Raw genomic sequence first — 12944 nt, forward strand, 5'->3', positions numbered from 1 at the left:
CAAGTAAGTGTCCATCAATTTCAATGCACAAATTACATCTTTTACCCACACAAGAACATATTGCATCACTAATGATTCGACGGTGTTAAGGTAAAAGGTTGTAACCCTCAAAAAATTGAAAATGTGGATTTTTATCTTATTCAGCTCACTATAGGTCAGGCCATAGGTGAGAAAAATATTGTGAGCTTGTGTGTATTATTAAGGCAAAAAACCACTTTTTATACTTGTGTCTTGCAAGGATGTAAATGGGATTTTTTTTTCTCCTGAAAAAAGTTGGAAATGAGGCTTACGTCGTTTTACCTTAACACCGTCGATTATTGAATGATTTATCAAATTCAGTAGTAATACGCTCTTTTAACTGCTCTAGATCCGTAATTGTTTCTGAATAAACTTTATCTGTCATAATTTCCTAGACAGAAAAGTCTATGGTTTGGTTCAAGTTTGGTGATGTGGTGATGTAACCACACTTTTAAAATATGGACACACGCTAATCCTTTCTATAACTTTGTATACACCATAAACAAAACTATACAAACATAACAAGGTTTAAACTTTTTATAAAATCACTTTTTGCAACACAATAGTCACTAAACTCACCATAATGTATTATTTTCGTCAATTAGCTACTGCTACTCCATAAATAAACTATAGTCTATCTTTGTATCTGGTGACAAATTTCCTGTTTAATCCTGCATATGTTGGTCTGTTCTGAGACCTTTCTCAGCACCAAACACTGGTTGTAGGTTTAGATTTTTTTTTTTTTAAGACAATCATTGTGGAAAGTTGTTGCCCTGGAAAATTATAAAAACATAGGATTATCTGAAAAAAGAATTACGGTGTATTACTTTTACTCCCCCACCTTTTCACTTTGGGAAGGTAACCGTTAAAGTTTTCACAAGTCCTAAGTCCTCCTATCTGAATGAGAAAAAACTTGGCTAACACTAACGAATTACTGATGATATTATTTCTTGCATTAAAAGACCACTGTAAGTTTTTCACTTCAAATTTCTATAAACACTTAAAAATACTTGCTTTACGCAACAAATTAACGTTTAGTAGATGTAACATTTGAAAATAAATAATTTGAAATATACATATTTAACCATGTGTTCCTGTTATGATTTGTTAATTTTTACTAACGCCAACTATTCGTTTTGTTCTAGTTTCCTGAACTGTGAAGAGAAGACAACTGACCGTACTCGCCGGTATAAAAAAACACTGTCTATCCAAAAACATCAATAACTTATTTTGTGAATAATTATTGTATAATACCCTATGTTCAATTGGAAAATAAAATATACAAGCATTAGAATTTTCTTTTCTGAAGTTTGTAATGATATTATCCCATTTGTGATCCAAATTACTTCTATCAAAGTTGAGTGGGAGATCTTCAGTCCTTATGAAAAAGGATTTGAGTATGTTTTTGTTCGTGCTAGTGAAACAGGATTATAGTGCTCTAACTTGTTCTATTCAATGTTCAGTTTCTAGCAAATACCTGGATAAACCTCATACAGGAGGTTTATCGCCCGAGCCCTAACGTGTTCTTTCATTCTGGTGGAGATATTTCTCTTGATCATTCCTATGTAGGACTTAGAAATGAACCGGAAATTTCGTACACCCCTGAAGTGGCAAACTTAACGGTGACTTTCTATGATTGAAGAAGCGGAGAAGTAACAAGTAGTACACCATACCAGTAATTGATTTGCAGATAATCCTGCGTTTTATAATTTTCCCGGGCAACAATGTTCAACAATGACACGTAAAAAATTAAATAAATAAAAAATAATAAGAGTTCTGCGACCAGTACTGGTGTTGAGAAAGGTCTCAAAGCAGATCGATATAGGCACATATAATTAGGTGATTTGTCACCGGATACAGAAGTAGGTTATAGTTCATTAGTTTGCTTTTGATATCTATACTATAGCGTCCATCAGCAAATACTACTACTACAGTCAATAGAAAACTATATAACTGTTAGCGTCAAGCGACTTCCGGCCCACGCTGAATAAAAGTGAAAAAAAATAACATATATTTATTAATTTGCTAAACATCATAATATACAGATACTTATCAATTTAATGGAAACACTTAAAAACAAACGTAACTACCAGATTAATATGGTGTTGGACCACCTTTCACCCTCAGATCAGTTCTGATGGACGTGGAATGGAGTCGTAGAGTCCTGAATGATAGCAAGTAGAATATTACACCATTCCATGTGCAGCGCATCACTCAGTTTCATGAGAGAGGACGGAGGCGAAAATTACGCCGGATTAATGTCTCCGAACAAACTGAATACCAGATGTTCAATTATGTTCACGGTAGGGTGTTGGACGAGCCAGATGAAGTGTTAACTTCTTTCAGATGGTTCTGAAATCACACCACAACAGCTCCATCAATGTAAATGGTATACTATCATCCTGAAATATGGCGTCATTGATCGGAAACAACATTTGGACCATAGGATGAACATAACTAACTTTATGGGCTATTGAACCCAGAGGTTCAATGCCACATTCTAAAAGCTCTTCATTGACCTGTCCTGAGCCAACTAGATTCAATTTTAACTTTGTAATCCTGTTTCTTATCAATTGTGTTCCCATTTGTGCGTAGGTCTTCCTAATGGTCTTTTTTTTTCAACTGGGTTTTCAGTTAATATCTTTAAAGGACGTCTAGAATTAATTACCCTAACAATGTTAGGTAAACGTCACACAATACTTCGATATCAATTTTCCATCGTTTCCCATTGCTTTCCCTCTTGGATGTGCATATTCGCCCTAGGATTTAATTTTCCAATACTTTCAGTCTCCATTCTTTACTCAGGGTAAGCGGCCACGTTTCTCGCCTATACAGCAACATAGGATGCACATGGTCTTCTGCGACATAGCAGAGTAGTGACGCAACCGATAAGCATCTGCACAGGACCTCCTGCAAACCAGGATATTTGGGCCCATAACATCACAGAGCTGGTGCCATGTTTCACATTTAAGCGGATCATATGGTTCTTTGAGCGTGCGCCACACATAAACACAGTCTGTGTTTTTAAATAAGGTGAATGATCATTCATCTGACCATAGCGCACGTTTCTAGTAATTAGCTGTTCATGCTGCATGTCCAGTACCATTGACGTCGTGCTGAAGAGTTGTGGTCTTTTATGAGTGGTTCGCTCGTGCAACCCGATCCCGTATGTTCACGTCATGTAACTATGATTGTCGACACAAGCTGTGGGAAGCTGTGATGTTGACTTCCACCGTCACTAACACCGCAGTTACATGATGGTTCTGAGTGATAATACGGTTTAATACTCGACCGGACCTGTCACTGAGAGTTTTGTTCTGACTACTGTTCCTCTTTGCCGATGAGTTTTGTTGGCCGTCATCACCTTGAGCACTGTCTCTTGCTACACAACCAATATATTTGCCAATTTCGTCACGTTCTCACCACAGAACCGAGCACCAACAATTTGCCCTCTGAAAATCAAGAGAGGTCGCCCATTTTGCACTGCACAGTTTACTGCATACTGCCGTTCTGCTATTCCTTACAGATTGTTTGATTTCTGGAAGTCGGTCTGTAATCGAATAAATATGGTTGGAGTATATCATAACACACCATCATCAACAGCAAGGCGCTGTGGTCGCCCCTGACCGTTGCCAACCCAGATATTGACATGTTTGCAACTCCAGATATTCGCATTAAATTGATAATTATCTGTGTGTGTGTGTGTGTAGATATGTATATTACTAATTCTACTGTCCTCTCACACCATTAAAAAAAAAAAAAGAAAAAAAAATACTGCTCTTCAAATTAGGTGTTTTAAATGGTGTTAAAGTAAATTCATACCTAGTACAAAACGTTTCACCTTTTTCTTCAAGTGAAATATTATATACATCTTTTTCTTTACTAATGTTTGTGCCCTCTAGTAAATTATACTTGCAATTGTCTTCAATATTTCTAAAATACTCGAGACGTTCCTGAAGTTCTTCGATTCTGCTGTTTAGTTCGAATTCTTTTTCATGACTTGCTTTAAGTTGATACTCCAAAGACTGAACCTAGTAGTTACAGAAAATAATATTTATTTACTTTAACTGTTATAATGCATTGAAATACCGTACTTACTCGATTGTAAGCCGATCTTGTACTTTTTTTTTCCGTTACTTCAAACAATGGTCCTCGACTTATAATCGATGTCGTTAAAAGCAGACGACACACTTTATCAAGACAACAGTAAAAAAGTTCAGAAATATACGTATAGCTAGAAGCTGCCTTAAGTAAGTTTTTGCAATCATGTAGACTTAATGTTGCCAAAATCTGGATTTTCTCCCAATTGTAGTAGGTTTTTATCAAGAAAGAAATACAAATCGTATGTACTAATGAAAAGAAAAAGCAACCAATATTTTTACACACCAGAATCCTCTATAGGTACGAATTCTATAACACACAAAAAGAGTAAAAAAGTGACTGACTCGACCGGGACTTTTTCGCTCTTTGTGTGTTATGCAAATCGTATATTGCTCATGTTTGGTTTTAGCAGATATTTTAAATATTTACGTCAAAAAATAAATAAATAGAAATAAATTTCTTTACGTAAAAAGCATATTAATTTAGCAGAATTCATTAGCATTTAACAAGATTTTCTTTTCCTTTTATGTTTGTATACTTCGTTAATAAGTTACTTTTTTCTGTTTTTGTTTTTGATTACCTGATGTCGGCTTATAATCGAATAAATATGGTACATAAAAACTATGATAAAAATGTTGTAGAATAATAGTCAAAAGTGCCATAAAATAATTTCTGATTGTTTAGTAATAGAAACTGTTCAGACAAAAATGGTCGCCTATTGTACAATAATGAGCAATAAGAATATATATATGTATAAAGAGGTCACCCATGTCTTCGCATCTAAAAGTATGGGACATTTTGAAATCGAAATCTTAAATGATTATTAACCTTGAGAGAAATGTATTCTTGGAGATGACTAGTATGAAATATGGATTTAATTCAGGGTTCGCACTAACCTTGAAAATCAGGGAAATGTAAATGAGTCAGAGAAAGTTAGGGAAATGCTTGAAAATATGCTGAGAATCGGGTAAATTGCTATTAATCCAGCAGCTAGGAAAGTCCTGTTGGGAGTTTGAGAGCCAGAAGGTTTGTTTGTTTTACCGAGTTCTACTATCTTTAGTGTTTTAAAAAAAATTGGTCACATGTTCTGAATCATGGTCATTATTGCGCAATGGCCGCCATCTTGAATATTCCTTTCGTATTCACTACATTTTTCTTAAATACATCTAGCTCAAGCTGTAATTGTCGCAAAGTTATCAGTTATACCTCGTTCGATTTGCAATAGTATAGGCTTTTAGGAGATGTTATTCACTTGTCAGTAATACACACAAGAGGGAAGTAAATGAGGGAAATTTTGAAAATTTCCCTAAAAATTTTCCCTTTTACCGATTTTTTGCTATTGTGATATGGCAATGCTGGGTTCTAGGCGAGAAAGAAAAATTACATACATTTCCTGTAATGTGATCAATATATGCTGAAAGTTTTGTCTTGATTGGTTCACTAGCAGAGGAGTAATAAAATATTTTGTATTTTGTGATTTTGGTCGCTCTAACAATCTTTGGATTTAATGAAAGTACTTTTGTCACATAGAAAGACCTCCAGCTCAGACTGTAATTGCCGCAGAGGTACAAATAATATTTCGTTTTATAATTTGTTTGATTAGAGTAATAAATGGTGTGGTGATATAGTTGACATGCAGAAATCTGAATTAGATTATGAACAGTCACGGCCAAAGCAATGGGAAAAGTTCCTTCACGAATTACTACCCTCATTCTGTAAATCATCAAGTACTCAACGTAGACGTGATATCTTATTTCAAATATCCTATTTCTTAATACACAATGGCTTAAAAAAAAAAAAAAAAAAAAAACACCGTTACATGTCGCTAATGCCCAAGCAATACACCATTTAAGTAGATCCAAAACTCTCATCACCATGTTGAACCGTCAAGGGCTATGCTGCAGTTATGATGATGTACTACGTCAAGATCAAATGCTAGCAAACAGGACTATTATTAGGGCTAAAGGACACCGTGTTCCCATACTTCCATCAATAAAACCCAACATTCCTGTTCGAGGTGTTATGGACGATTTCGACAGAGAAGAAGCGACATTTTCAGGAATGCATGGAACACACGACACAGTACTTGTGTTGTTTCAAGACCATCATCTGAGTGATAAACTTAACGTCTCGTTAGAAGAACCTGATAGTCCAGAGAGGTATCTGGGAACGTTTGGCATTGATGTCACTTCACGAACTCTCACTAAAGATATAGATACCCAAAAACTATTGTACTACACAAAGCCAAAAACAAGGTGCAGTATCCTCAGTACTTTCGTTCCTAGCAATGACCTAATTACAGCAAATGAAATAAAACAGCCAGGTAGAAATTTAGATCTCATATGGTTTCTTTCAAAATTTCTTAAAAAATCCAACGTACCTCAATTAGATTTCCCTCATGAAGTTGAGATTCCCTCTAGAAACGCTTTTATGAGTGCACTGTCTGAACATCTATCTCACAGGACCATTACGGGATATACTTCAATACTACCCTATCCTGCAACTCAGTATGACTCTATTTATACAACAATGTGTAATTTCCAAGATATCTTGCACCAGTTAAATGTCGAAGAGAGTTCACTGTGGTGTGACGAAGGCGTATATCTTAAAGCTAAAGAAATTCTTGTTCAGACTGAAACCATGGGTCCACACACTGCTGAAATCGCTTTAAAAGGAAACCACTATAGCAGGGGAGTTAGAGCAATAGGAATGCTTTGTGAAATAATGGAAACACTGGAGTGGAAGGCGTTCATGGAACAGATTAACCTAACTAAATACTCCGAATTATTTTCAATAGTAAAACGCATACAGTTATCAATGTATGAAGAACAAAGTTTATCTAAAGAAACTAAATGTGCTATCGAAAACCTGAATGCCATCAGAATGGACTTTGAGAAATTTAGAGAAAGTGGAGCACAAAAAATTGAAATGTTTGCTTATTGGGATCAGTTTGTCCCCACACTTGCTTCTCTTCTCCGAGACTTATTTCGAGCGGACAGAGAAAATAACTGGGACTTGCATGTGTGCAGCCTAAGAGAGTGTTTGCCACTTTTCTTCTCATTTGACAGAACAAATTATGCACGGTGGTGTACTCTATATTACCACGATTGCTTAAAACTAGAACAAGAACATCCTCTGATCTATACTGAGTTTAAGAACGGTCATTTCACAGTTCAACATAGTAACAATAGATTTAGCAGCGTTGCATTGGATCAAGCACTAGAGCAACACTACAATAAGCCAGCCAAGGGATCTGGAGGCATAATCGGAGTAGCCAGACGAAAAGAAGCCGTGACAAAACACGATCTTATCAAACATGAGAAAGAAAATATGACATACTTTTTGAGATGGTTTTGTGGCCTTAATGAAGACGATGAATATGCGCTTCATAATGAGTTTTCGAAGTTTTTAACAATTGAAGAGCAGCAACATATTTCAGAGATGATAACTCTTCTTGAGAGAGGAAATCCCTTTTCAAAAGTTGACAGTTGTGGAATTTCTAACGTTATAAGTGGAACAAAAATTGATCAAGTAATAGCTGAGTACTTACTCTCTGTACAAGGAAAAGGAGATACTAGCTACAAAAAACTTCGTTCAAGAAAGGCTTATTGAGAAATCCAAAGGTATTCTAGATCCCATACATAAACAATTTCCAAAGACAAAGAAACACATATCTGCAACCGAGACGGCACTCCAAGAAACAAATAATGCTGTTCGGTTCATAGAAATAGCATGTTCAAGAAATTTCGATATTGAGACAGTACTAAAATACGAGCTTACATCTACATCGTATTATCTAACAGATGATGGGTTCTTAAAGAAAGCAGATAAAGCACAACTCAGCTTGACACTTTTTAAATAAGAATGATGTAGTTAGTCATCTACCAACGCAGGAAACGAGAGCAGCAATGGTGATTGACTTTATGGTGTACGCGCGAAAAGTCTATGCCAAACGACTTATGTGTAAGACGTTTGGAGACTACTTTGACTATTTGTGGAAAATATTTTTAAAACTCTCCGAAGGTTGTTTGCGCACAGACATAATGTTTGACTTGTATCAAGATAAAAGTATCTAAAACTGGGAGCGACTGAGGCGACAAAAAGTGTTGATCCTATTGATGTGAATCCTAATAACTCAAATGTACCCCTTCCTGTCAACATGGATACTTTTTGGGCTTCAAGCCAGAACAAAGCACGTTTGCAAGAACTCTTCATTGAATGGATTGTCGATCAAGGAAATTCTATAAAATCTTTGTATTTGAGAGGTCGTCACAAACATAACCCAAAGCTATGCCTGAAATTAACCGAAGGATCTGTTAGTTTGGTACCAGATCTTTACTGTGAATGTGAGGAAGCTGATAATAGAATCATGAAACACATCCAACACATGGTCGAAACTGATTCCTTTGAAAGAGATATGATTGCCTCAGTATATACAGATGTTATGATTTCCGCACTATATCATTTCAAAAAAGAGTTATAAAAAATGTGGCCTGAAAGAACTGTGGGTTGTCAAAGACACACGACCATCTATGAGGTAATACCACTTCACAAAATGACGGAGAGCACGGACGACACACTTTTATATGTTCTTCCTGTTGTTCACAGTTTAACTGGTTGCGATACCACAAGTAAGATTGGGACAAAAGTTATGGCACTTAAAATAGCAACGACATCACGAACCCTGTTGAACAATTTTGGGGTTGCTCCCTTGGATGAAGGAATGATACAAAATGCCGAACTTTTTATCGCAAAAGTACTTGGTTCATCAAAAACAAACTGTGATATGGTACGATTTGAACAATACCACAAAGCAAAAGGTATCAACTTTTCTCAACTATGTCCACCATCATCAACGATAGTCTTTTATATACAGCGTGCATCTCTTCAGTGCTACATATGGATGACTGTGCTGAATGAAGCCCAACCACTGAATCCACTAGAGTATGGTTACATTGAAGAAGCAGGATATCTTAAGCCAATAATAACGACTAGATATTTCAGACCTCCTGAATTTGTCTCTCCTTGTATGTGCAAGACGTGCAAAAGTTAATGTTTGTCCTTGCAGAGTGAAACAAATACCGTGTTGCCCATTCTGTAAATGTAAAGCAAAGAATATGTATGTAAATGTGGGATGAAAGTGTTAGTTTATCAGACATTTGTGGACTGTTATGTAAGAAGAAGAATAAATTGCTGTTTGAAAATATCACTTGATATCAAATTTGGAACACATTTCTTAAATACGAAACATGAAATGTTACGATTTTTAAAAAAAATCTATATCTTCACTTGTGAATTAAATATTGGGTATTAATGTTTAGTGAATTTCTAGTAGTTCCACTTCTATCTTTTAGTGTTTCCACATCATTAAAGGAAAATATTTAGTGTGAATTTTATATTTAATTCCCTTATACTTCCTTGTCATAAGTTATAATGGCATATATGTTAGATTAATCCACACCATTTATTACTCTAATCAAACAAATTATAAATCGAAATATTATTTGTACCTCTGCGGCAATTACAGTCTGAGCTGGAGATCTTTCTATGTGACAAAAGTACTTTCATTAAATCCAAAGATTGTTAGAGCGACCAAAATCATAAAATACAAAATATTTTATTACTCCTCCGCTAGTGAACCAATCAAGACAAAACTTTCAGCATATATTGATCACATTACAGGAAATGTATGTAATTTTTCTTTCTCACCTAGAACCCAGCATTGCCATATCACAATAGCAAAAAATCGGTAAAAGGGAAAATTTTTAGGGAAATTTTCAAAATTTCCCTCATTTACTTCCCTCTTGTGTGTATTACTGACAAGTGAATAACATCTCCTAAAAGCCTATACTATTGCAAATCGAACGAGGTATAACTGATAACTTTGCGACAATTACAGCTTGAGCTAGATGTATTTAAGAAAAATGTAGTGAATACGAAATGAATATTCAAGATGGCGGCCATTGCGCAATAATGACCATGATTCAGAACATGTGACCAATTTTTTTAAAAAACACTAAAGATAATAGAACTCGGTAAAACAAACAAACCTTCTGGCTCTCAAACTCCCAACAGGACTTTCCTAGCTGCTAGACTATATGTTTCATAGAAGTCATTTCGAGTCATTTAAGTAAATATACTTCTACCATTGAACTTAGAAATATAGTTCTACCAAGATACTTAATCTTGTCCTATAACTATACTTTCTGAATTTGAACTGTGTAAATGAAAGTGAAACGACACTATACGAAGCGAAAGATCTCAAATAATGTGGACGCATTGGTGCAGTGCAATCAAACATCTTATCCCAATGTAGGGAAATGCTGCAAATACTGGCTACTCTACCTGTACCGACTTCTTCAGCTGAAAGAAATTTCATTCCTGAAAAGGCTAGAAAGCTACCTGCAGAATAAATGAGCCAATATCGACTTACTGTCCTAGGTCTTCTAGTGTTCATCGGGAAATTCCTGTAAATCTTGAAAAAGTGTTTTTACAGTATGATACGGTGTGGGTTGTTCAAAATCTTTAACATCCCATGATTACTCCCTTTTGGGCTAACGAGACGGATGATAAAGGCAAGTGAACAATGATGAATGGATTGGTGGAATGAGAATGTGAAAAAAAGGGATAATCCCGGGAAAACCCACAAACACGATGGACCCTTTGTTGTCCATCATAAACTTACTGCCGGGTATTGAACCAGGGACCCCACGCACCAGAAAAAAAGCGCTCTACCACTGAGTCACCGTGCCCTCTGTGATTTTATTCATTGTGTACATTAACACAAGAAAAATATTGCATAAGTCATAAAACTTTTGTCCGCTTTTGTTTGAAAAGTTTAAAGAAAACATTTCTTTTATTAAGATGTAAGTGCTACCTTTTTGTAATTAAGAATTGTATTTTTTGCAAGATTTGCAACAGAAGTGAACAAAATGTTTTAAGTATCTCGAAAATCTGTATAAAACATGTCATTTAATTTTGTCACATATTGTGTCATATACGGCAATACCTTGTTTATTTAGGGATTAGGAAATAGAGAGTGTATAGTCTTTTCAAAATATACTACGTAATTATGGCAGTACCCAACGTAAATAGTATAGAGTAGGTACTCTCCTGTATACTATTAAATTATTCACTGCCTACCCCTCCCGAATAAAATTTCATCGTACGCAACTAGTTGGTACTGATGTTTTGTTGCATTCCAAATACAGGAAATTTGACACATAGTACGTATTTACAGTAAGAAAGTAAATTTATACAGTATTTTACAAAATAAAAATGAGAGCGTTACATAGCTATAAGAATAATGGAAAGCAATCAAAAATAAATTGATTTTCTTCTAAATTTAAACATAGATGATAAGTATTTGCCGTATCACGAGTCAGGGAAAATTTACTTACGTAGTAAAGGAAATTCAGAGAAACTAATATAAGAATTTCAGTGTGAAGCATGTAATTGTAAACATGTTAATCACTCATAAGATAGCCTTCGTGTTTTGAAGATGACTACACTTTCCTGTAGTCGTCGGGGTACATCGATGTAGCATGTACACAGGAATCCGGTTGATTTCCACTGATTATGTCTACAGTTCTTCAGTTGTTGTCAGTCGATTTTCATACTCATTCTCTTCAGATAGCCCCACAAAAAGGAATTACAGATTGAGAGATCAGATCTCACAGGCCATGAAATGTCACTAAATCGCGGAAACAGTCAATTGCCTTAATACTGCAATTGATTGTCGAGTTGTGTGATATTGCCCCATTTTGTTAAAACTATGCATTTTCACTAGAAATGGGATTATTTCCTGCGCAACAAAAATATTCACAATATAAATATAACGTTGGAAATTGATAGTCACTGGCTTACCATCATCATCTTCAAACAAATACAGACCCATGATGCCAGATGACGACAAGGCACTTCGTGCAGAATTTGCTTATTGATGAAACCATCCAGATGAAAATAGGTTGTGTGTGATATCTACACCTTGCACATAAACTGTCGTCTGCTCCATATAACTGAGTGGCATCGTACCTTCTTCATGTTTTGTACGTTACGTGAAACATTACTCAGAGCGTTTCCGTTTCGATTTTTTTAAAATCCTATTTTTTAGGACATCTTTTATTTACTTTGTAAGTATTTTTTTTAAAAAAGGAACCATAGTGGTCCAATAAGAGTGGTCACCTTTACTGTGTACATGCCCTCTGGACCGTTTCATGCCATGCGAGTTTGTGATGAACAAAATTGTGTTTTCCAGGGTTCTTCCTCTGTTCGTTCAACCAATATTTCCATTATCATTCACTTTCACTTATTACCATCTCCGCTTAGGTTTCTAACTCTCCATTTGATAACATGTAAAATTTAATATGGTAATTTCTAACAAAGTATTGCAGGTAATAACTTGAAATTTTTAATACAAATACACAAGACCCATATAAATCCAACCACGGTCTCCAATTTACGTTACATGCGTTAGATTAATTGCAATATATTCTTCAGTAAGTTTGGCAACAGAGAATAAAAAGTATGCTGCAGAGGGGAGAGAGCTGACCATCTCTTTGCTTGTTAGCTGCTTTTAAAAGGACGCTCTTACCAGAAAAATCACGTTGTGATTCTCACTTCTCAGTGGTTAGAATGGTCTGGACTGGAAGAGCTCAAAACCTCTTCTTTCTTCCTTTCACGGTTTGTTTGTTTCTTCCACCCCCTGCTGTCACAAGAAGACAACTTGTTTCGGAAAGCACTTTGAATTAGTAGCGAAAAGCCAAACTGAATGACACCACGGACGGATTAAAGGGAGGGGCGGTCACTCCCTCCGAGAACATTTG

The 12944-nt window shown here is 35.6% G+C and overlaps 1 protein-coding gene across 1 annotated transcript in view; it reads right to left on the minus strand.

Moving 5' to 3' along the window:
- LOC145681866 (uncharacterized) overlaps window positions 1–12944 on the minus strand; it is a 46642-nt gene that overhangs the window by 6198 nt on the left and 27500 nt on the right. Inside the window, exon 4 of the mRNA XM_081753472.1 lies at window positions 3841–4049. Within this exon, the coding sequence (XP_081609598.1) occupies window positions 3841–4049 (209 nt within the window). The remainder of the gene's footprint in view (window positions 1–3840; window positions 4050–12944) is intronic.

Source organism: Thermobia domestica, chromosome 3 (assembly GCF_964235325.1).
Source record: "Thermobia domestica chromosome 3, izTheDome1.hap1.1, whole genome shotgun sequence".
In the NCBI taxonomy this organism is placed as follows: Eukaryota; Metazoa; Arthropoda; class Insecta; order Zygentoma; family Lepismatidae; genus Thermobia; species Thermobia domestica.